The sequence below is a fragment of the Takifugu flavidus genome, chromosome 1, assembly GCF_003711565.1.
Source record: "Takifugu flavidus isolate HTHZ2018 chromosome 1, ASM371156v2, whole genome shotgun sequence".
Classification (NCBI taxonomy): domain Eukaryota; kingdom Metazoa; phylum Chordata; class Actinopteri; order Tetraodontiformes; family Tetraodontidae; genus Takifugu; species Takifugu flavidus.
In genome coordinates this window covers 4,783,752-4,805,706 of record NC_079520.1, presented here as the reverse complement: position 1 = coordinate 4,805,706, position 21,955 = coordinate 4,783,752, and the positions used below count along the sequence as shown (strand labels likewise).

Here is a 21,955-nt window from a genome sequence, read left to right as displayed (position 1 = left end):
TGTGTGTGTTTGTTTGTCTTTTTAATTCACCCCACCAATGATTAATCCACACCGGTTAATAAATGACCAGCGTTTCCAGGATCCACTCACCTGCCGGCCGCTTGACTCAGCCAGACTAACACAGTAACTACGCTGGAGGCAGAACCGCCGCATGTTCAACAGGTGAACGTCACAAGAATGAAAGTGGATATTCACAATCACATTTTGCCGAAGGAATGGCCAGACTTAAAGGAGGTAGGAGCAAAAAGAGACACCAGCTTAATTATGATTCTGGTCTTTGTGACCTGTGAGTGGAACCACCCACCTGAATAACATGTCGGTGCGGGTCAGGTAGAGGTTCTCATTTCACTCAACATGGTACCAGGAGCTCAAATGTCGAATGACTTAACGGCCGTGTTGTCAGGATGGTTAAACTTTAATCAAATCCTGGGGTCCTCGACCCTGACTGCTCTCTTATTATCCTACTGTCATTTTATGTTTCAGAAATACACAGTGGCAACAATTTTGTCACTAGAAAAATCAAAAAAAGCCACATTAAAAAATAAAAAGAACCAATTAAAAGATTCAAGATCTTGAAATGGAGCACCAGCGGACACGGCTCTCGATAAGCTCCTGAACGTCTCTGTTCACTTTCTGAAGCAGCTCACTTCTTTTACAGAGTTGTATGAAAATCAGTTGTACTGCAGATACACGAATGGCAATGCTGTAAATCTTTAACAGTCTTATCTGCATGCAGATGAGCCGCCATGAGTCACACGAGTTACCCCCGGATGCGTTTGTCTTTATGTGGTGCTGTGTTTTCTGCTTCAGAGATACGGATATGACGGGTTCGTGCAGCTTCATCATCACTGCAGCGTGAGTAATGCTGTCTTCCATTTTCTGTCTACTGATACGCATGGAGATGCAGCTGGATCCTCTCACACCCTGATGGAGCGTTCAGTTGGTAGCAGCTGGGGAACGCAGTATGCGGGGCCACTGCAGAGCACAGACCTGGTGGCAGAGGCGCAGAGAGGTCAACTTTAGGAGGACATATACAAGCAACAAAAGGAGGGTGTGAAATGTGTTGAAAGCTCACCCAAGACTGATCATTGTCTGCTTTTATATTATTAGACTTTTTATCCACCCTATTTTCTGCTAAGATTTAATAAGGATTTTGTTAAATTTGGACTGTAAATTTAAAAGTAAATCGGTTTTCTGCTGCCACCAGGTGGTTGTTTTTATAAGTGCAGCCTCAAAACATACAATAATTCAAAACTGTCATTTTAATGCAGCAAATGTCTTGTAATGAGATTAACTGCAGTCATGTGAAACGTGCTGATTCAGGGCGAAGCGGAGATGCTAAAGGATGGAAAGCTGTTCAGAGTCATTCAGGAAAACTGCTGGGATGCAAAGGCACGTTTAAGGGACATGGACCGACACGGTAGAAGCACACAAAGACAGTGACCGTGTTTTGTATTTCAGAGTCCTACAACATCTGTTTGTGTTTAGGTGTCACGATTCAGGCCCTTTCAACTGTTCCTGTAATGTTCAGTTATTGGGTATGTTTCCAGGATCACAAGATCGCTTCAACTTCTCAGAGACGCAGTCTTGAACATGTATGAATTACATTTGAACTTTTTTTGCTATGCTAAACTAATTTTGTCATTGGATTAAAGGCCAAACCCCACGACACGATGGATCTCTGCAGCCTTTTGAATAACAATCTGGCTGAGACGGTACGGAGCCATCCTAAGAGGTTTGTGGGCCTGGGCACACTCCCCATGCAAGCCCCTGACCTGGCTGTGTTGGAGATGAGACGCTGTGTGACAGAACTGGGTTTTCCTGGAGTCCAAATTGGCTCGCATATCAACGACTGGGACCTGAACGCTCCTGAGCTCCATCCTTTCTATGCCGTGAGAATACTGCTGCTTTCAGTTCGATAACGCCGCCGGCAAATGTCCATGTTACCGATATCCCGCTACACACACGGGACATGGCATTCTTTAGCACACAGAGGTCAAGTTTTGATTATGGAGAAATGCTGATCTTGCCGTCTGTCGTGCAGGCGGCAGAGGAGCTGGGCTGCTCCATATTTGTCCACCCGTGGGACATGCAGACAGATGGGAGGATGGCTAAGTATTGGCTGCCCTGGCTGGTGGGTGAGGAAGAAGTGATGGAGTAGGATAGGTTTGGGTGTAGAATCAATCAATAAGTATAAATTCAGCTATAAATTTTACCGCCGATGGTTCCTAAAGCGATTGGCAATTTTTTTTGGCTCATTGATGCACTGTAGAATGTGTATAATCTCAGAGATTGATAATGTTTACCTAATTGTCAAGGACTAAACTCATGGCATTATCAGTCATACAAATAAATAAATTACTGTACATTCGAATGCACAGTGTCATTGATGGCTCAAAACCATTGCACAACCAAAACAGTTATGATTGACTATTTTTTGTCATTTATTAATGTCCTTCATGAGGCTATGAGTGCTGAGACATGTAAAGAGTATTATGATGAAATATTAGTTAGTTATTAGTATACATGTGCCCACAGGCATAGAATGTTTCAGCTAATATTGAACTGTTCATAGTGAAAGTAAATATGAGACAAGACTGTCCAGCAGTTTGCAGTGTGTTTTGTATATTGTAGGTACCAAAGGTAAAGATGTGAGGTTTTATTGAGCTTTCCCTCTCCCAGGCATGCCGTCAGAGACAACCATGGCCATCTGCTCCATGATATTTGGGGGTATTTTTGAGAAATTTCCAAAACTCAAAGTCTGCTTTGCACACGGAGGTACCGTTGACATGTTTGAATTAGAGCACATTAAGGTCACAAGACAAATGCAATGCATTTTGACTTGAACTCTTTGTTCGGAGGAATGGATTTTGACACACCGTCCGATTGTTATTGTTGTAATTATTGTATGTAATTACAGGTGGCTCTTTTCCATTCACTGTTGGAAGAATTGAACATGGCCACATGGTTCGCCCTGATCTGTGTGCAGTGGACAATCAGATCAGTCCAAGAAAATACCTGGGTTCTTTCTACACCGACTCCCTGGTTCATGATCCCGTTGCCCTGAAGCTGCTCATTGATGTGATCGGAAAAGTAAGCAACCGCTCACGGTCTTTCTAAAGATTAAGGTTCCCCGCAACTCAACAGCTTTGACCAGATGCTTTCATATACAAATGTAAACATGCTTCTACTCCCCTGTCAGGATAGAGTGATGCTGGGAACGGATTATCCATTCCCACTGGGTGAACTGCAGCCTGGAACGCTGATTGAGTCCATGGAAGAATTCGATGACACGTTAAAGGCATTAACTGTTTCTCTGTCCTTCCAACAAATTCAATTATACTGACACGATCACAGTTTCATTGTGCTGTATAGTAATGCTGCAAATCATGACAAATGCATGAGACTAAAGGAAACTATCAGTTTTGTAGCTGTCAAACGCTAAAACCTAAGATGACAAATGTCCACTGTTTGTTTGCAGGATAAACTGCTGGCTGGAAATGCACTGGAATTTTTGGACCTGAAACGTGACCAATTTGAATAACCTGAAATCGAAACAGATGTCATATTCACAGAGGCGACTCCTGTACTTGTTGCTATGGCAGCAATAACATAAAAATTATCCTCTTCCTTTCTGTGATAAATAAATCAGTAAATAAAGTGGTATACTGGCTTCACAACATTATTTTAGTTATCAAATTACCAAGCACCTATTTTATTTAAATAAAACACTTTTAAAAGGTAAAAAATAAATAAATTCACAGACATGAAGAAAATCACTCAGGGAGTGTAAGACCTCAACAAAGCAGGTCATTTCCACAGACTGACACCTTTAATATCAGCACCCCCTTTAGTCAAATTCTTCTGGAATCAAGAACATCACCAACATTTAATGAGGTTTCCCATGGGCCATTATCAACATTTCCTGCAAATGTCATTAAAATCTGTTCATAGCTTTTTGAGTTATTTTGCTAAAAGCCAGGCAGGCAGACAGACACCAGCTGTCACATCGCCTCCTTGACGGAGATAATTAAGGTCTGGTTTGCTCTAATTCAACTAAACCTCGAAGGCATTGTGTAAATGCTTAATTAAACAGGACAAATGTCTTTTTCTTACAACCAAGTCAAGTTCACAGGCCAGTCAATCCCAGAAGAAGCACTTCCGTGTGCGAGACCTACGTCACGTCCGCATTCCGCATGCCCAGCTGAACGTTGTAGCGCAATGGCGGCGTGCCGGGGATCTTCGTCGAAATGGTTTTTTACCCGAGAGCAGCTCGAAAACACGCCGTCTCGCCGATGCGGAATAGAACCCGATCGGGAGCTCTCGTACCGGCAACAGTCGGCGAATCTGATCCAAGACATGGGCCAGAGACTCAACGTGTATCCTTTGTAAACAAACTTAGGTTGTCCGTTGTCCATACTGCAGAGACATGGCGCAAAACGTTGGCCCGTTGCTTGTTCGCGTGGTGATGCCATGGAAGTGGATTCGTCAGCTTTTGCCTGAGGCATTCAGTTAATAATTTAGGCGAAATGATGAATCGCTGTTAAAGTTTGAACGTGGGCTATTGTTGCCTCTTCGTTTTTAGCTTTGCAAGCATTTTAATGCTAACACGTCACCGGGGGCGACCAGCCTTCTAATCTAGGTGCCCAAAATATTGGTTTTACACCTCCGTTTGAGTTTTGATCGTCGAGTAACCCCGTATCCCATTTGAATACGAAACATGTAATCATCAAGATCGCTTCTTGAATCTGATTGGACGTAATTAGCTATAGTGCTTGTTCTAGAAGTCGTGCGGACACTTAGCTTGCTAATGCAATGTGGTGCTGAGTTGGGGATCCTCAGTCCATCGTTTCCTGCTTTTATATTCACACACTGAAAGCGATAATTGTTATAAGATTTTAAATGATTTGTAGAGAGGCATCAACTGAGCACCACTGTGAATCTTTTTTTCCTTTGACTTGTCATCCAGTTCCCAATTAACGATAAATACAGCAATTGTTTACATGCATAGATTTTATATGCACCACTCTTTCACCAAATTCCACAGGAACGTAAGTATTTTTGAACAATAACTGACAGTGGGGATGCACAATATGTTTATCTTAGCCAATGTCAATACATATTGCTATAATTAACTCTTGTGATTAGTACCTTATGATGCATGAAAAAAGATTTACTGCAATTTGAATCAAAATTGTCGTGTTCAGGTCTGATATTCTCATTGATATCTAGCAGGATAATGTGCATCCCTACCTGCAGACCATTACTTTAGATGATTACAGAAAAAAGACTGAGACCTGAATGTGTGCTGTTTAATTCTTTTTGGCATAGGTTATATCTCCAACTACTTTGTTCTTGGCCGCAAAAGTGGAAGAACAACCTCGGAAACTCGAACACGTGATCAAGGTTGCACACGCTTGCCTAAATCCCCAAGAAACTCCTCTGGACACAAAAAGCAATGTGAGTTTGCTGTAGGTCTTAAATATTTGGATCTTCCCCGCCCGTCATATGGAATTTCAGGTGTTGTTATGGGTCGCGTTTCCTACATTTACCCGGCTGTGTTAAATAACCACGGCAACCAAGGAAAACTAAACCTTAACTGCCCTGGTGTGCTGTGACACACAGTATCGTTCAGAACTGAGCCTGTTAGCACCCTCCTTTTGGCCTTTTAAACCCGGTTATAGGTGGCTACATAGATTGCTAGACTCATTACAGATATGTTGTAATGACTGTCTATCAAACTTCAGGCATACCTCCAGCAAGCTCAAGAGCTGGTGATGCTTGAATCCATAGTGCTGCAGACCCTGGGTAAGTTCTGGTGACTGGAATGGATGTCTTGAGAGATGCCTATTTTTGTTAACTCTATCACTTCTGGGTGTCGTGCCACCGATCACTATGGAATTTATTAATCACAGCCTTTGAGTAAGATGCTTTATCAGCTGAAGTGTGGTTTATTTGCGTATATTTTCCAGTGTACCATGTAAAGGTGACATGTCATTCTGTTGTAACAAGACTTAACCCAAAAATGGACAAATTGCACTTTCCACTTATATGAATAACTCCATTTTGAACTGATTGGCGTTAAAGTGACCTTTTGATTTGTTCTCTTACGCTTGTAATGACATGTCACCTCCACGTTGTATTTGTGTTGAACTCACCTGTCATGTATTTTGTTCCAGGCTTTGAAATTACTATTGAGCACCCACACACTGATGTGGTGAAATGTACCCAGCTAGTGCGAGGTAGAGGCTTCCTTCTTTGCTCTTTATGCCCTCTGATCTTGTTTGTCCCACCTCAGCCTTGCTGGTTTAATGGTTACACGAACACACCTTGTCCTGTTGATGGTCCTCTGAGCGTTGAGAATGTTCAGAAGTGTTTTTTTTCTGCTCTAGTCAGCGGGTGCTTAAAAAGAGTGAGAGAGAGAGATTTGAGTTGTTGTGCAGGTAAAAAATTGTGATTTGGGTTCAATTGGTGTGTTTGAAAGTCGTAAAAAAGAGAGAGACTTAACGGTTTCTTCTAGTTTTTCACTTTCACAAATGAAAACCCTGTTTCACTCTATCCCTGTCTCTGCTCTCTTTGTCTCTCACACAGCAAGCAAGGATCTGGCACAGACTTCCTATTTCATGGCTACCAACAGGTTGTTATCCTGCCCCTCCTTTGTTGCACTTTGACTGCACACCATAGCTTCCTGTAATGCAGGGTACCCTGTCGGTGTCCAACGGGCCCTACTTGCACTGGTGGTTGTTGGGATGTTTGCCATCTCCTGTCAGCTTCCTGCCTTTGTGCACAGAGGCGTGGAACAGAGTGGCTTGTAGCATTACCGGCCCCAGTCGCAGTGCGGTGTATTGTACAAGGGACCACGTGTTGGCACAGAGGGGTTGAATGCAAGATGTGAAGTATAGTGGTGCGCTTTAAACCCACACATTTGTTCGGTTGCGAAAAAGTGCATAAGTCTAAAAGAAAGACACTTTGGTAGCCTGAATAGCAGCTAAAGATTTCACAGATGTAAACATTTCTCGTAGAAACGCTTCCGGTGAGTACCGCAGATTTTTGTTTTTTTACATTCATATTTACACATTTGTTTGAAATGTCTCGTGATTTTTGCCTGATTTAAAATGCAGATCCTAACGTGATGTCTTTCACAATTTTAACTGAAATTGTAAAAGATATGACAAAACAAAACATCAAACCATCATGCAGAATGTTTCATTATGATTATTAAAAGCTGTCACACCATTTTAACAAGTAGGAGGCATTCACTGGTCATAGGAACTCTGAGACCTGACCAGGTTTTTCTTACTTAATGCCATAATTTATTTACTTAACATTGCAGGTCAGACTTAAGTCATTGTTTTAACATCTAGCTTGATATTAAGCTTAGTTTAATCAATGCATGTGGAAATTGGCAACAAAAAAATAATGAGTTTGGATTTCCCAATTTTGTGCCAGATTGCAGAGATGGCTGATGTTTTATTACAGTCTGTAATGTGTTTGTGTTTATTGTCTGATCAACTTTCCTAATCTCTCCATATTTTTCCCAGGATTTCTAAGCAAACACTTTAATTTTAATCTTATGTAGCTTATTGATGTTTTGGTGACTCTTTGTGAAACTGCTTCCTGCTAAAGCTCCTCGGGTTTCTAGTTTTTGAGCCCACACTCGTATAATAACTACTGTATGTTATTACACGAGTAATAACATACTCGTGTGTGTGAGGCACATACAGTTTGCCCATTAGTCTGTCACACGTACAGCAGTGTCGCGTGGCTGCACATTTCCTGTTCATCACTTCCTTTCTTTTTTAATGATGCCTCAAAATTTAGAGTCGTCATTGTTGTGTAATAAAAATCCAAAATTCCACTCCTAAACATCACTGGAATCTTCTCTTATCTGAGATGTAACCTATAGCTGGATGTTTTATTGTTGGATATTATTGAGTTTGTGTTGAATGTTGAACTGCAGAGTTTTGATTTTACAGTGTATTAAAGCTGTCTGCTCCCTCTTGTTTTTTTTCTTTATCCTTTCTCAACATGTGGAACTGATTGTGGCCACCACCCGACCTGGATCAACTCGCATACCTCACGTCAACATTTATACACTCACACACAGTCTGCACCTCACTACCTTCTGCCTCCAGTACAAGCCCACTGTGATCGCCTGTGTTTGCATCCACCTGGCTTGTAAGTGGTCCAACTGGGAGATTCCAGTTTCTACTGATGGAAAACACTGGTGGGAGTATGTGGACAGCTCGGTTCGCCTTGAGCTGCTTGATGGTGAGACTCATTATGGTCATTAGCCATTTTATTATTGTGTTAAAGTACTGACATTCTAGCTAGCTGTAACTTATGTCTTGCCATAAGCATGTTGACCTTGGGGAGGTCCGATTTGATTTCTCACAAGCACAATTGATGAAATGTGGCTAAGTTAGAGCAGTATTCCCACCAGTCTGATGATATTCCCATCTTCTGTTTCCAGAGTTAACTCACGAGTTTTTGCAGATTTTGGAGAAGACGCCCAGCAGGTTGAAGAGAATACGGAATTGGAGGGTGAGACCCGAACCCTGTGTCAAATTTCTTGGCAAAGTTTGTTTCAGTTGGTACAAATAACATCCAGTGTCCTGGGGCAGATAAGCTAACATGAGGAGATGTAGATGGCATTATTCTAATAATAATATTCTAATGATAAATGATTTCCCAACAATAGAGAAATGAGTAAGATTGTGAAAATAAGGGTCAGGATGTTAAAATGCAAAACATTTTTCTCGTCCCTGACTTGCTTTTATTTGGGAGTAACCCTAATTCTCAGAATTAAGAGTAATATTGATGTATTAAAAGGATTTTTTTTTTAAAATCCTTGAACTGTTTCTTTATGTTTTGTTTCTTTTACAAATGTTTTAAAATCTTTGTCTTTTTTTTAAGGCAACACAAGCTGCAAAAAAGCCCAAGTCTGAGAGTTCTCAGCTGACTGAGAACTCTGTTGCTGGGACATCCATAAACCAAGATCAAGGTGATGCCTCCAATCCAGGTTTTTCCAAAGCAGGAGCAACCCTCGGCGCAACTCTGGCTTTGGATTGCTCATACAACACATCTGGCCAGAGCGAGTGGCCTGTTTACGCCTCAACGTGTATAAAACAGGAACCACAGAGCATCTCTTGCCAGGAGGCCACGATGCCCATGCAGACTTCCACCTCGGCTTTGCTTCAGCATTTACCGGTATACAAAACTGAGAAAACCTTAGACTTCAGCCCTGTCAAGCAGGAGCAAAAAGGAGGCAGCATGTCGAAACATCAGCCAACACCTCAGTCTGCCTGCCTTCCATCAGCCCCTCCTCCTCCACCTCAACCCAGTCAGGCTCCGAAGCTGTCACTGGACAAATACAGAGAGAAACATGCTGCAGATCTGGCCGTTTCTGGGCAGAAACCTGTTCTGGAACTCCACGGAGGAGAAGTGGATTGTGACTTGAAGACAGATCTGTCGTCTTCCTCTAGTTCTTCCTATGCATCGTCATTTTTGAGCCAACTAGATCATAGAAAATATTCGCAGTTCCACCAAACGTCACAGAGCGGCAGCGCCGGAACAACTGACTCCCCAATGAAAGTTAAAGCCCCCTCCTCTTTAACAAGCCAAGAAAAGCGCCATAACAGCGACAAGTGGGACAAAGGTTTGCTGAAGCTCCGCATGGCTGTTCCCAGTTCTGGAGGAAGTTCTCAGCTCAACAAAAGTGGACAATCAAACAAAGAGGATCTTAAGATGAAGATTAAGGTGTCCTCGTCAGATCGCCACGGCTCATCCGATGAAGGCGTGACGGCCAGCAACGCCAACAGCAAGAGCAAACATTCCAGTCCTGCGGTGAGCAAGGAGAAGCAGCACCACAACCTCCACCGCCACCACAAGCACAGTCACACGCACAGCGGCAACGGGCGCGGAGAGCCGGAGGGACCGCTGCGCGCTCCCCCAGGACTCGCCACCGCTGAAGGGACCCTGCTCGTTCCTCCCGGCCCGGCCCCTCCGCCGTTGACGTCGCACAAGCGAGTTTACGCCGAGGTCAGCCACAACCACCACCCTTCCTCCTCATTCACCACATCTTGCTCCAAAGGGAGCAAAACCTCCAAGGTTGGCGCTGGTGCTGCAGGTACATCTCTATCTATCCGCAGTGCCTCCACCCCCAACTTCCGGCTTTTTAAAGTCCTCTGTTTACCATATTTCTAATCTCCGTCCTCATCTTCCTCGTTCTTATTTCTTCTCCCCTCCTCTCATACCCAGGTGGGCTGCGGACTTCTCAGCAGTACCCCCCCCAACAGTACCCACCTCCTACCGAACCTCCTCATGAAGTGGGGGAGCAGAGACACTGAGGCCATCACCCCTCAGACACGGCGACAAACTAACCACAGACTTTTATACCTATGCTCACCTCCCTGTTAAGTGCCCTAGAAATATTACTTTATGTGACGATAAACCCTTTACTGGAAGGCAGAAGATTTTATCTGCAAAAAAAGTATTGCTCTCTGTTTCTGAGAGACGCAAATCATAAAATTTGCTTCCTGACTGACCGGTTTCTGGGTTGTGATGGTGACACTTGTTGATTTTCCGTTAGTGTGTTGAATTGCTGCTTGGTTTTCCTTCCTGAATGAGCCAAGGAATGTGCAAGAAAGGTGGGTGTCTGTGTTTTCATTTGGGCAGAAGGCCTTTCAGATCTCCATATTGGGAAACAAAAGTATTAGTAAGTGCTATTAATAGCATGGAAGATGCACTTTTTATTTTTAAGTGAGTAATTTAATTAAACCGTAACTGCAGTTGTTTGGAAGAAAACTGACCAGCTGGGGATGAGTTCTAATTGTTTAGTAGATGCTTTTTCTTTGGTGCAAACTTCATCTCTTTGATTACTTTCTTATCCTGATTTCCTTTTATACATAAGTGATGTGTGTATAATTTGCATGTTTAAATCTTTAAAGGGATTTGAAAGGAGAAATCTTCCTTGCTGTTTACAGAAAGTGAAGCTAATTGTACATACATTTTTGTATGTTTGAAAAAAAAGTTATACGATGAATACTCAGGTTTGGAGCTGCTTGTAAGTATAAGAATAACACCTATAAAAGACTTATTTTATTAATCCACAGATTGGGCTTCAATGGCTGACTGATTGCAGCATGTACTTATAACAGGATACCACCAGGGGGCGATGTGCTGTAATTAAATCGCTAGTAGTCAGTGCCATTAGTGATGACGCAACAAACAGCACCTGCTGTGACATCAGCAATGCTCGCTGTACCAAAAACCGAACTTTTAGACCTTTCATAGACCTTAAGCTTGATGCCAAAGGCTGTATCTCAAGAAAGAAAAAAAGAATACAGCAACTTCTCTGTTAAAAGTTTACATAACCTTTTAGCGTCATAACCTTTGAGCGTGACAAACTTTATTCAAGACACTTATAACGTGATGCACCAAAAGATATTGCAAAATTAGTCTCAGCTTAATTTCCACTGACTGCTCTCGGAGCCATCCACCGTATGCAAGCGCCTGCAGGGTCTAGTTGCCGGCGTCCTCCTGTTAAGGAATGTACCAGAACGTGCGTGTTTTAAACCCGTTAACGACATTAAACTGTTCTCCAATCTCGGCGTGAGCGTTACTTCTTGACCGAGCAGCTGTCTGGGTATTTGTGCTGAATTAAACAAAAACTATTCTAAAATGCCATTTAACATTTTAACTAAAACTCCACAATACTAAAAACTAATATCTAACTTGGGAATGGAATGTTGGTACAGACCCGATGTCTCGGAGTTGTTTTGGCAGGATGCGCACAGGTTGAGCTCCGTCGTGCGCACTGAGGATAAAGCTGCTGTGGCAAAGACGAACAGAACTATCGAATCGATTGGGCCAATATTGGACGGGGTCAGTACGGTTCTGTGGCTCGAACGCCGTCGAACTGCTCAAAATATGTTTCAGGATTGGTGCACACGTGTCCGTATTTCGTGCAAGCGAACACACTGCTGCACAAAAACCTCCATGAACGTTCAGGCCAGACCAATCAACCCATCGAAAACCCTCTTTTCCTTAGAGTTTTGAACCCGTAGCTCAATATATACATCATTTAAGCCAAAGATTAAACGGCGCTGTTTTGCACATTTGTAAAATACTCCTCAGTGCGCGTCGATGGTCTTGTTTTGCGCACGCATGTGATAATCAAATCAAACCTTGATTCAGTTCCTTCACTTTAACTGAAGGTTTCGTCGTTGAAATGACGTTTTTTATCATTAACTCAACGCAGCTTTAAACGGATAGGATTGGCACATTTTTAGAGATTTAAAGTACTGAAAAGTACAAACAATATTCTGCCTCTGTCTTTTCCCATTCCCAGGTTCTTGTGCCCATTGCTGCCAAGTGCAATGTTTGTTTGTACCCAGAGCTACCAGTCAGTAGCCCGTTTATGTATGTGACGCTCAGGCCTTTGAAAGGTCACCCTAAGGAGAAAATAATTTACTCTCCCCCTGAAATGAAAACTCTGGCAGCGTCTCAGCTGCAGGGCCCCACTGAGCAGTTGATTCTCTGTGCTTGGCTTATGTTCACCGTGGTCTTATTTTGGTGAATGAACGGATGTTTCAGCAGATGTTCTGCAGGCGGCCGCAGCCTTTGGTCACTGGAAGGAGACAGCAAAGGAGGGGAGAGACCACTCAAGTGATTTCTTGATATCAAACTGGGAACTCATTCAGTGAAATACTGATTCCATTTTGATCTGCTCTCACCATATCAGGCAGGTTTTAACAAAATCCTTGGCTGTATCTGAAAACCCATCTGGCAGTGGGGGCATGATGCCCCTCTGGGCCCCGATGTAGAACAAAGCGGCCATCTTGTCCATGTGTGCCAGCGGCGGTTTCCCCGTCGCCATCTCAAACACTGTGCAACCAACGCTCCATATGTCCGACTTCCTGCCGTATCCCGAGTCATTGATGACCTGCGGAGACGACACGCTTCCAGTCACAGAAATAATGAGGTCTGATTAACTGTGTTCGTGTGTACCTCTGGCGCCATCCAGTATGGCGTGCCGTGGACGGACTTCAGCAGGTCCGCGCCGTTGCTGGCGGTGTGGCTGACGCAGCTGAGGCGGCGCGCGCAGCCGAAGTCTATCAGCTTGATGATTCCCGTGGGCATCAGCATGACGTTGTTCCCCTTCAAGTCTCGGTGAATCACCCTGTTCAGGTGAAGGTAGGCCACTCCTTCCACAATCTGCTTCGTGTACAGTGCCAGGACGCGCTCTGGCAGGGGTCCAAACCTAAATTTAGTAAACGATGAGAGTGAGTTCTTTTAAACACGTCGCAATCAGGACCTCCGGAATCCTATGTGTTTTAATAAAAGCTGACAAACCCCCCAAACCCCCACCTGTGAAGGATGCTAGCGATGGATCCTCCAGGGATGTACTCCATGAAGATGGACACCACCTGTTGATGAAACGAGGTCCCCAAAAAACCCACGATGTTGGCGTGTCTAAGGGTTTTAAGGAGCTCCACTTCCCCCTGCAGACGAGCGTACTCTCCGTCTGCCGCGTCGGGGTCCGAAGCATCCAGGCTAACCTGCTTCACCGCTACCAGCTGGCCGTGGCTGGTCAGACCGCAGTACACCTGGTGAGAAGGCAGCAGAGGCTCCATCAACATCTGCTGCTCTAGCCCCAACAATCTTTTGTTGTCACGTGACCTGCTGTACTTACTATCCCGTAGGCTCCTTTGCCGAGCACTTCGCCCTTTGTCCAGGTGATCGCATCATCTGCCAACCCAGAGGCACTGACAGCCACGCCCCCTGACCCAGTCTGCCAATTAGAAACAGAATTATAAACCTATGTGTCTGGTTCTTTTAATTATGGCAAAAATATGTTAATTTAATGAAAGGACTTTACCTGAGGAAGTTCTTTTTTCCCACATTCTCGATCGTTTTCCGTATCGGACTTTTCTTGACTTGGTTCCAGGATTTCGGAGGGACCGGTGGACACGGCGTCCCTCTCATCCAGTGAAATCAGCTCTTCTGCCAGGCATTGCAGCAGCTCATCAGTCAGCGGGCCGTCGCCCACACCATCCAGGAACTTCTGGTAAACTGGTGACATGGCGGGGCCGCTGCCGTCTGAAGGCTCGCAGGTGTCGCTCTTCGGCTGTTCCGGGTTTTGATGAAACGTAGGGTCGACCGGTGGAGTATTTCGAGACGTATCTGCTGCAATATTCAGTGCAATGATGTCAGATTTTAATGTATCGGACTCTTCTATGGTCGATAACATCTGGTCTTCACCCTTTTCTTGAGCGCGCCAGTTGTCAGCATCCTTGGGAAGAGCTGACGCGGCCTCTTTATGCCCGTCGTGTTGTGCAATAGACTTAAGTTGCTGTTTTTTGTTGCATGAAGCAGATGTGAGCTTATTTTTCTGCCTGGGAGATTCATGTTTCGGTCTTCCCTTCGCTGAAACCACCATTCTCTCTGCTGGTCCGGCTCGACTTTTGCTCGTGTGCGCGTTCTTTAATGGTCTGCACGTGGCTTTAGCAGACTGAACCTTCCTGTCATGGACTTGATCACAGGAGCTGGAGGCTCTCAGGTTGTCGTACAGAGGACCAGCAAACATTTCATAGATCGCTGGTCCTTCGTCCACGTTCTGTATCTGCTGAAACATGTCATTGTAGGTGATGAAGTCCACAGCAGATTTGGACCTTGTGGTCCCTGCCAAACTGGGTCTTTTCCACAGCTGGTTGTCTTTCAGCGCTGGAAGCTGTTGAGCTCTGCTCATGGAATTTAACCCTCTGGTCTTATCAGAGGCCTTCTGTCTTGGGAGAGGTGAGCTGAACTCACACTGACCTCCAGGACTCCTACTGTTGTCCTTATTTTGCTCAGACTCTGAGGAAGAGAACCTTGTAATGCTTTGGGACTTGTCATGGTGGAATTTGCTTTGGTTAGGGCACGCTTGTATATTGAAGGGCCGTTGGTTGGTATGAGTATTTGAGCTCTGTGAGCAGGCTGTCTGCCTTCGGGTCCCGCTGTCTTCTCTGACTTCCATGTTTGATCCTGAAAGCTCTCCACCTGATGATGGTGACGGCATTTTCCTCTCTGTTTGTAGCTTTACATCTGCTCTGTGTGAGAGCAAGTTATTGACCTGAAAATCCTGTTTTGTGAGAAGATCACATCTCAGATTATCTTCACAGCATTCATAAGGTTCACCTTCAGTCTTATGTATCTCCTTAAGGCTAATCTCACTCTCTGGGGTTTGGCCTGCATTGCTCTTGACCTCCTCATACTTGGATGTTACAGGGGCATTAAACGTGACAGTTTCTCTTCGTTCATCAGTACTCCTGCTGAAGATCTGCTTGTGAGCAGGATGCTTTGTTTTTGAACGTTGGCCTTCACAATGATGGGCTGTCACTTTTTCTGGACTGAGTCTTGCAGCAATGACTGGTTTTCCACTATATGCTGCTTGGTGGATTAGTGGAATAGTTCTAATCATCGTCTGAACCAAATCTCTGGATGGGTTTATATCATTCGGAAGCTGCGAACTTCCATCTCCAGCAAACTTCAGACGGCTTTCTCTTGAAGCCTTCCTGTGCACGTCCTGTTCGCCATCGCCTTCGTCCTCCAGATCGATGGAACTGCTGCTGGACCCGCTCTCCTCGCTGCCACCCTTCGTAACCAGGGGTCCAATTCGTGGGCAGCCCCATGTCCTGTCTGTCCTCAGCCGGATCCAGGAGGAAAGAGGACTGTTGTTGCTGAACTTCAGTGGAGCATGACGTCTGAGCACTGGCAGAACTGCAGGTTCCTCAGGCCTGTTTAGTGGCTCCAACAGCTTAGGACTCAAAACTGGCAAGAAATCCTGTGTATTAAATGTTTTCAAAATGATTACACCTGAATCAGATATTCATAGGTGAAGCTGGTAGAGGAGAATATACCTTTTGTTTATTTACAGTGTCTTCAGCGCCCATCCCTGAAGACGATAGGAAACCATACGTGAAGTATCCTCAACAGTGATATTTGATTGTTGCATAAAATTAATACATGAATACTAAAATACCAATGTGACATTGTACTGTGATTCATAAAAATAAGTGCATACTGGTCTGGGTGTTTGCTCTGGTATGGAGCCAACTGTTCGAGCCCAGCAGGGGTTCCATGACGCTGGGGGCGGATTGGCTCAGCTGGCCTGACTGGGCCTCCGTCACCAGGCGGGTGGAGGAAACGGGTGAAGCAGCCAACATCTTCCGTTGCCGTCTGCTTAAAAACCAAATCATACGGCTGAGAATATTAAACCTTAAAGCTTTTTGTTTCACACATTAAAACTGAATGTTTCACCTCAGATGGTCTGTTTAATCCATTTAATGCTGACATTCAGATTTGTACCTACCCTTGTTTGGGGGGTGCAGGTAGGCAGGAGGTTCTGGTCGTTGATAAACCGGGTGATGGAGAAGGGTCCACGTGGCTGCTGCTCAGGCTTGGCAGACACAAACCTCCCCTGAAAGAGGCAGAACAATTTTTCCCTTTACAGAACCAGTGTTTTTTTTCTTCTGCAAGATTATTGTAATCAGAAATGAGTCTTATTGCTTCGCGCTGAAGCATGTACAGTATATTACGTTTTCCCTCTCATCTCTCCGTTAATAGAAGACCTCAGTGGAAGCCTTTGAAACTCAGAGGTCTGTATTCTTCCCGGAGAGTTTGGATTCAGCAGTGAAAGCTCCCCAGAAACAGGACAATGGGCTGATTCACCAGGACTCTCTCTCCCCCTGTCTCTGTGTTGCTGACCTGTTTGTGCAGAACAGGTTGGATGCAGTGACAGGTGCACACAGGGCCGCGGTGTAACCAGAGAGGATGCTATTCTGCTGCCGAGGGAGTGGCGACGGGTACTTCTAGTTTACGCTTTAGACGATTAACCGCGTGACGGGATGGTGGAGTGTTAACTGTACACACACAGCATGTTGGTGTGTGAGTAACTGTTTGTGTTTACTTATACACAGATGCTCCTATCAGCCTTTCAGCCAGGCCGCATTTAAAAGGAGCCCGGAGGAAGTGTGTGTTTGTGTGCGAGTGCCAAAAGATGGTGGGATTTCACTGGACCCACCTGCTTCCTCTCCGTGTGTCCTTGTAGCTCTGCCCGATGCCTTTCAGCGTTTCCATGGCGTTTTGGAAATGGAGGGGGATTTCCTTATCTGTCTCAAACACACACACACACACACACACACAAAGAGAGAGAAGCGCCTTCACTGTTAACAAATTCACAGTTTGTTCTTTTATCCTGTTACTCAAACGGCCTCTACCTGTAACTGCGTACAGATCTGATGTAGTTTGGATACTTTAAGAACTGCAGGATTCTGGAGAACTCTGAATGACATCACAATATCAATGCAAACATGACTGATCCTCTGTCCTTTACCTGTCCCTCAGTTGTTCTGGGTTCCCCCCATTTTCAGAGCCTGCCTATAGCACCTCTGCTGCTCTCCTGACACACTCTGTCCCGTGTGCATGTGTCAGCCATGCTGCCGTGACTGAGGTACGAGTCAGCTGAGAGGTCGTGTTCTGTGTGACCCCTCCCACCCAGTCAAACCTGCCCTCCCACTCCTCTGTTTTACAAAGGGATTAGATTTATTTCAGCCTTTTACACTGGTACTGCCCTCAAAATACAACACTGAACAACCTCATAAAGAAAATTTACATAGAGTCAAAGTCTATGTCAAAGCCTTAAAAACTGTAGTTCCTACCCTGGTTGAAGTCAGCCTGAGAATGTCCTTGAGACTCTAGCCCTTCCTGGAAAGAGCAAAGTGCGATGAATTATTCATTATATATAATGGTCTATTCAAAATGACAGCTGTTTCATGGCCTTGGGACTAACTTTACAGAGAAAAACATCATGCCAAACAAGTGTTCTGTCCCTCTCTGCTCTTGGCAATTGTGATTTGATTTTCTTCCAATTTCCTAAATATCCTTGAATGTTCCAGGCAGAACACAACCAGAGTATATCTCACACAATGACCAATAAAATGTGTGCTGGGTTTAAAAGACTATAATCATGCGCTGTGCATGTTTTATTTCATACAAGTACTCTATATCGCAGCGGGCGGTGCCAGTGAGTCTTTGAAATGTCACAGTGTTTTCCCATAAACCACCTGTTCTTCTTCCGCAGCCAGCCAGCTGCTCTGTTTATACTTAATATACGGTAGGAGTGTGGCAGCTAGGTGTCAGCTACTGGGACCACCCTTCCAACACACACACACACACACACACACACACACACACACACACACAGAGTGCTTGTGGCCCCTCTAAGCTCTGGTTTGTGGATGCTTGAGATCAACAGTGCACACTTGTGTCAATACGCCCCCTTATCACAGACCCATTTCTATTTTCTGTTACCGTGTTCGAATCTCTTCATCCCTTGCAGGATTGACTTGAAGGACTTTTGAGATCATTTCCATTTGCCGACATGTGTTTGTTGCTCACCTCTGAGTGGCTGGAGGGCAGAATGTGCTCCTGCTGGTTAGGTGTGTGTGTCGAGGAGGCAGCGGTCAACCGGTGATGGCAAAGGATCTCCACGGCCAACTCTACATCTGAATTTCCAAAGACCAAATCCAGGTGGGAGTGTTCCTCGAGGTCCAGGAGCGACGTATGGGCATCATCTGGAAGAGGTTGAATGTAGAGCTGAACATTTGTGCCTTATTGATACATTCACTCGCACCATCTCGTGACGGAACACACCAACAAGTCAAACAAGCCTTCTTCTTACCTCCAACTTCACTGCAGGCTTTGAGTTTTACTCTGAATAAACAGGATTACGCGGCATGTTTGTGTGTGCCCTCATGTGCTTACTCGGCCTCTTGAATGGAAATCTTTGATCGTATGTCCAACCCACCAACACGTGGTCCATAATTGACACTAAACACCTAATTTACTGGTCGAGCCCGTAAAAGGAATCCATCAGAATGACATACACAATACGGGAATCCCCTTACAAAATCTTTTCTGATTCTAATCAGATTATCTTTTGCTGAGAAACAGGAGAATGTAGAAATAACATGAAAAGCCTTATTTCGGAGCCCAAATCCCACAATGCTGTGACTGCAAAGCTGTAAACAACATAATCTAAACTGCTATCATCTCACTTTTCATCTGCCTTTTAAGAACCATTAAAGAAACTGTGATTCCTGTTTGTAAATGTAAAGATTAATATTTTCAAATATTTCTTTTTTAAAACAAAAAGGACTTAGGGCTCTTTTCAATACCTCAAAGGGTGCTGACAGGGTTTTAATACCCTTTACCTTATTTCCTCGGCCTCAGGTTATTGACTTTGGTCATCCTGGGACTTTGAATTGTGAAAGTCATACCTGCATTTACTGTGCCTTTACTAGAGTGTTGTATTGTCATTTGTTGTACTAATCTCCTATTTTTTAATCACAGTGTGTTCCTAAACTAAATGCTTGGCAATAAGCCATACAATTCAGGTATGCCTTTGAATTTATGCATTAGCTGGAATTAGCTATTTTTTTGGTGCATTGCAAGGTACACATCAATATTCAGTCTCTAGAGCTGAATAATTGACAAAGTGGTAGCTTTAAAAAAACATCTTGACATAATCCTTGACTATTAAAGTCAATACCTGCATGATTGACAGCTTCAAACATCATTTTCAAGATGTCCTCCCTCAGAAGGCTTCTGATGTTAGCGGTGTGGTCAAGAACAGAGGGGCCGCCGTGGTCTCGGGCCCACACGTCCCTGTCGGAGGATTAGGGAACCGTGTCAGAGACAGCTCACACCTCCTCCACGCTGTGATGGATGACATACTGATTGACGGCGAGTTCTTACGCTGAGAGTCCCAGCAGTTCCCTGAGCACGTCCACGGGTTGGCGCTCCCACGGCATGAGCGTCGCTATGCCTTCAAACAGGTCAACATCCCTGACGGCCAGCATCACGGCCATCACGCCATCAGCATTGGACATATTTACATCCACTCCGAGTGTCTGAGCCTACGAGCACAGAAGGCAGTTTCCACACACTAGACTGCTGATGATACAGTTGGTGACCTCACAAAGAACAATGACATATTGTCTGAATGAAGAACCTAATCACTGGTCTTGATTTCCAGCTGTACAAGGTCACCCAAGGACAGCGCAAAAGCACCATAATATCCTCCCATGTGCTTTTGTTACAAGGGCTCCTTGACCCCCTCATGTGGTCATACCAGCAGGGGCTGTACAGAGTTCTGGTCTCCCTGCCAGGCAGCCTGCAGCAGCTCCATCTGCAGAGGCATACTGGGCCTCGACATCCACCTCAGAACCTTTTCCTGCAGCTCAGGAGGGCACTCGTGGAGCGCCGTCCGTCGACTGCGGTCACACGGTGTCACATCTGCTCCAGCTATCAGCAGCAATGAGACCATCTGCTGACGACACGCACGGAGAATAAAGGGCTCAACTTTACTACCGCAGCAGCAGCACACACGTACCTCAGTTGTGTTTCTACGACAGGCTTCGATGAGAGGTGCAGACCCTCGCTCTTCCTCTCCGACCTCTTCATCATCAGTGATGGAGAACTCCAGTTCCTCCGACCCCTCAGACAGGACGCCTTCATTCTCTTCCTTCTGCTCCACTCTCAGCATCTCAACACTCCATTTCCTCTCGCTCTCCATGACCTCAAGCCTTCGCTGTCAGAGCTGAACAACATGGAGAAGAAGTCAGAATCTTTGTCTCCTAAATGGTTTAAACATGCACAATGACTGGTCAGTTATCCTGTATTTACCCAACATTCAACATCTTTGCTGTTATAAAGTGACTACAGGGCTGCAGGAAGGCTTAATAGACTGGTTATATTGGAACAAAGAGGGTAAACACAGTGTTTATTGTGGGAAAGGGAGGCTACACAGACAGCATAAAGCTCACACCAAGTGCATATTTTATCAACTTGTTTATGGATAAAAGCCTGTATAGTCATATTTAGAATACTTTCTACAATTCTAATTTAAAGTAAAATAAACTGCGATACCAGAATTGACCTGAGCGCTTGGTTACTCACTGACATGCTGTCATTTCTTGACATTCCGTGGTGAAACAGTCCCAGGTCTGTGGGCCGTGGACAAACACATTTAACAACCTCTCAACTCCAGCCTTACTTCGTCTGTCCCCTCTTTTCCTGCACACCTCCTGCTGTTGGTTTAGACTTGGTTGCCTTGGAGATGGTCACGCAGACAGGCAGGCCAGTCCTGTGCTTCAATACCAACAAACATTTGTGTAGAGCAAAAGTATTTTACATCTTGGAATTTCAAGCTGATGTGCATCCAATAACCACACATTTATTTCATGACCTAATAATAATTAAGATAAAGAAACACAAAGAATAAAAGAATAACAGATATGTTATCACATGTGCAAAGCATTTGTAAAATGACAGTTCACGTTTGCTTATACTTGTGTTTTAGTTCATGAGTACACTTATTCTCAGTGAAACTTTATAAAGACAGTTTTGACTCTATTTACACCTCCCAATGTTTCCACAACAGAATAGAAGCCATAATCAAATCTTTATCAGCCAAAAATCATTGTATCAACTTTCCCACCTGTATACAATGAGGCACGGAGGCAGTATATTTGGTGCACAGGGCTTTATCTTTCACACTAAACCTGTGCAGTATAATTATTCCTTTGTTCCTGTCATGGTTGTTGATGTCCATGAGATGTCAGCATAGAACTCAGAATAAAACCTGTCGCACAAACACATGTATCAATATACAAGATGGATGGTCAACCGTTCCAAATTAAGTCATTTAAGTTTCTCTTTATTTTTCAATGCTCAATACATGTATAACGTAACATAGAACAGCAGCTCTCGTTCTGACTGAGCGCGTATGCATGTATGTTTTATAATAACCACGAGGGGGCAGTGTCGGATAACTCTGCACTCCATCCACGGTTCACCTGTTTGAGCATCCGCAGGTGCGACACTGCGCTGCTCACGGTCAGTCCGCACT

General features: G+C 44.5%; 3 protein-coding genes across 12 annotated transcripts; 2 read left to right on the top strand and 1 right to left on the bottom strand.

Annotated features, from left to right (window-relative positions):
- The first annotated feature begins 79 nt into the window (after positions 1 to 79).
- On the top strand, positions 80 to 3,666 carry acmsd (aminocarboxymuconate semialdehyde decarboxylase). Of its 2 annotated transcripts, none has more exons than XM_057053490.1 (10): positions 80 to 234; positions 811 to 855; positions 1,324 to 1,420; positions 1,489 to 1,538; positions 1,656 to 1,892; positions 2,045 to 2,138; positions 2,683 to 2,778; positions 2,921 to 3,093; positions 3,203 to 3,301; positions 3,482 to 3,666. In XM_057053490.1, the coding sequence occupies exons 1-10, from the start codon at positions 178 to 180 to the stop codon at positions 3,542 to 3,544; spliced, it is 1,011 nt and encodes a 336-aa protein (XP_056909470.1). In that variant the 5' UTR covers positions 80 to 177; the 3' UTR covers positions 3,545 to 3,666. The 2 variants fall into 2 exon arrangements, with proteins under 2 accessions (XP_056909470.1, XP_056909480.1); XM_057053500.1 differs by having other exon boundaries at positions 94 to 162.
- A 508-nt stretch (positions 3,667 to 4,174) lies between these two features.
- On the top strand, positions 4,175 to 11,612 carry ccnt2a (cyclin T2a). Of its 4 annotated transcripts, XM_057053458.1 has the most exons (10): positions 4,175 to 4,379; positions 4,970 to 5,051; positions 5,332 to 5,460; positions 5,748 to 5,808; positions 6,180 to 6,242; positions 6,592 to 6,637; positions 8,108 to 8,271; positions 8,474 to 8,544; positions 8,917 to 10,129; positions 10,261 to 11,612. In XM_057053458.1, exons 1-10 carry the CDS (start codon positions 4,222 to 4,224, stop codon positions 10,347 to 10,349), a joined length of 2,076 nt encoding a protein of 691 aa, XP_056909438.1. In that variant the 5' UTR covers positions 4,175 to 4,221; the 3' UTR covers positions 10,350 to 11,612. The 4 variants fall into 4 exon arrangements, with proteins under 4 accessions (XP_056909438.1, XP_056909447.1, XP_056909454.1 ...); XM_057053467.1 differs by lacking the exon at positions 6,180 to 6,242; XM_057053474.1 differs by lacking the exons at positions 5,748 to 5,808; positions 6,180 to 6,242 and having other exon boundaries at positions 6,592 to 8,271.
- Positions 11,389 to 21,240, bottom strand: map3k19 (mitogen-activated protein kinase kinase kinase 19). Of its 6 annotated transcripts, none has more exons than XM_057053399.1 (16): positions 21,004 to 21,240; positions 20,438 to 20,644; positions 19,801 to 19,961; positions 19,595 to 19,710; positions 18,442 to 18,617; positions 17,703 to 17,748; positions 17,066 to 17,153; positions 16,355 to 16,462; positions 16,067 to 16,224; positions 15,903 to 15,937; positions 13,883 to 15,826; positions 13,697 to 13,795; positions 13,372 to 13,610; positions 13,012 to 13,264; positions 12,738 to 12,946; positions 11,389 to 12,631 (listed from the first exon to the last, which is right to left on the bottom strand). In XM_057053399.1, exons 2-16 carry the CDS (start codon positions 20,618 to 20,620, stop codon positions 12,508 to 12,510), a joined length of 3,939 nt encoding a protein of 1,312 aa, XP_056909379.1. In that variant the 5' UTR covers positions 20,621 to 20,644; positions 21,004 to 21,240; the 3' UTR covers positions 11,389 to 12,507. The 6 variants fall into 6 exon arrangements, with proteins under 6 accessions (XP_056909379.1, XP_056909388.1, XP_056909397.1 ...); XM_057053408.1 differs by having other exon boundaries at positions 21,008 to 21,240; XM_057053417.1 differs by having other exon boundaries at positions 16,067 to 16,221; positions 21,004 to 21,239.
- Positions 21,241 to 21,955: the final 715 nt, after the last annotated feature.

Bases quoted from the DNA above. Each gene is read 5' to 3' on its own strand.
- ccnt2a (XM_057053458.1), top strand. From the start codon at position 4,222: ATGGCGGCGTGCCGGGGATCTTCGTCGAAATGGTTTTTTACCCGAGAG. The intron at 4,380-4,969 runs GTATCCTTTGTA...CTTGTCATCCAG, and splicing joins ATGGGCCAGAGACTCAACGT to TTCCCAATTAACGATAAATA. The intron at 8,545-8,916 runs GTGAGACCCGAA...CTTTTTTTTAAG, and splicing joins AGAGAATACGGAATTGGAGG to GCAACACAAGCTGCAAAAAA.
- map3k19 (XM_057053399.1), bottom strand. From the start codon at position 20,620: ATGGAGAGCGAGAGGAAATGGAGTGTTGAGATGCTGAGAGTGGAGCAG. The intron at 16,463-17,065 runs GTGGGTCCAGTG...TGCCTCTTTCAG, and splicing joins GACACACGGAGAGGAAGCAG to GGGAGGTTTGTGTCTGCCAA. The intron at 13,796-13,882 runs GTAAAGTCCTTT...TCTAATTGGCAG, and splicing joins GGAAAAAAGAACTTCCTCAG to ACTGGGTCAGGGGGCGTGGC.
- acmsd (XM_057053490.1), top strand. From the start codon at position 178: ATGAAAGTGGATATTCACAATCACATTTTGCCGAAGGAATGGCCAGAC. The intron at 1,893-2,044 runs GTGAGAATACTG...TCTGTCGTGCAG, and splicing joins AGCTCCATCCTTTCTATGCC to GCGGCAGAGGAGCTGGGCTG. The intron at 3,302-3,481 runs GCATTAACTGTT...GTTTGTTTGCAG, and splicing joins AATTCGATGACACGTTAAAG to GATAAACTGCTGGCTGGAAA.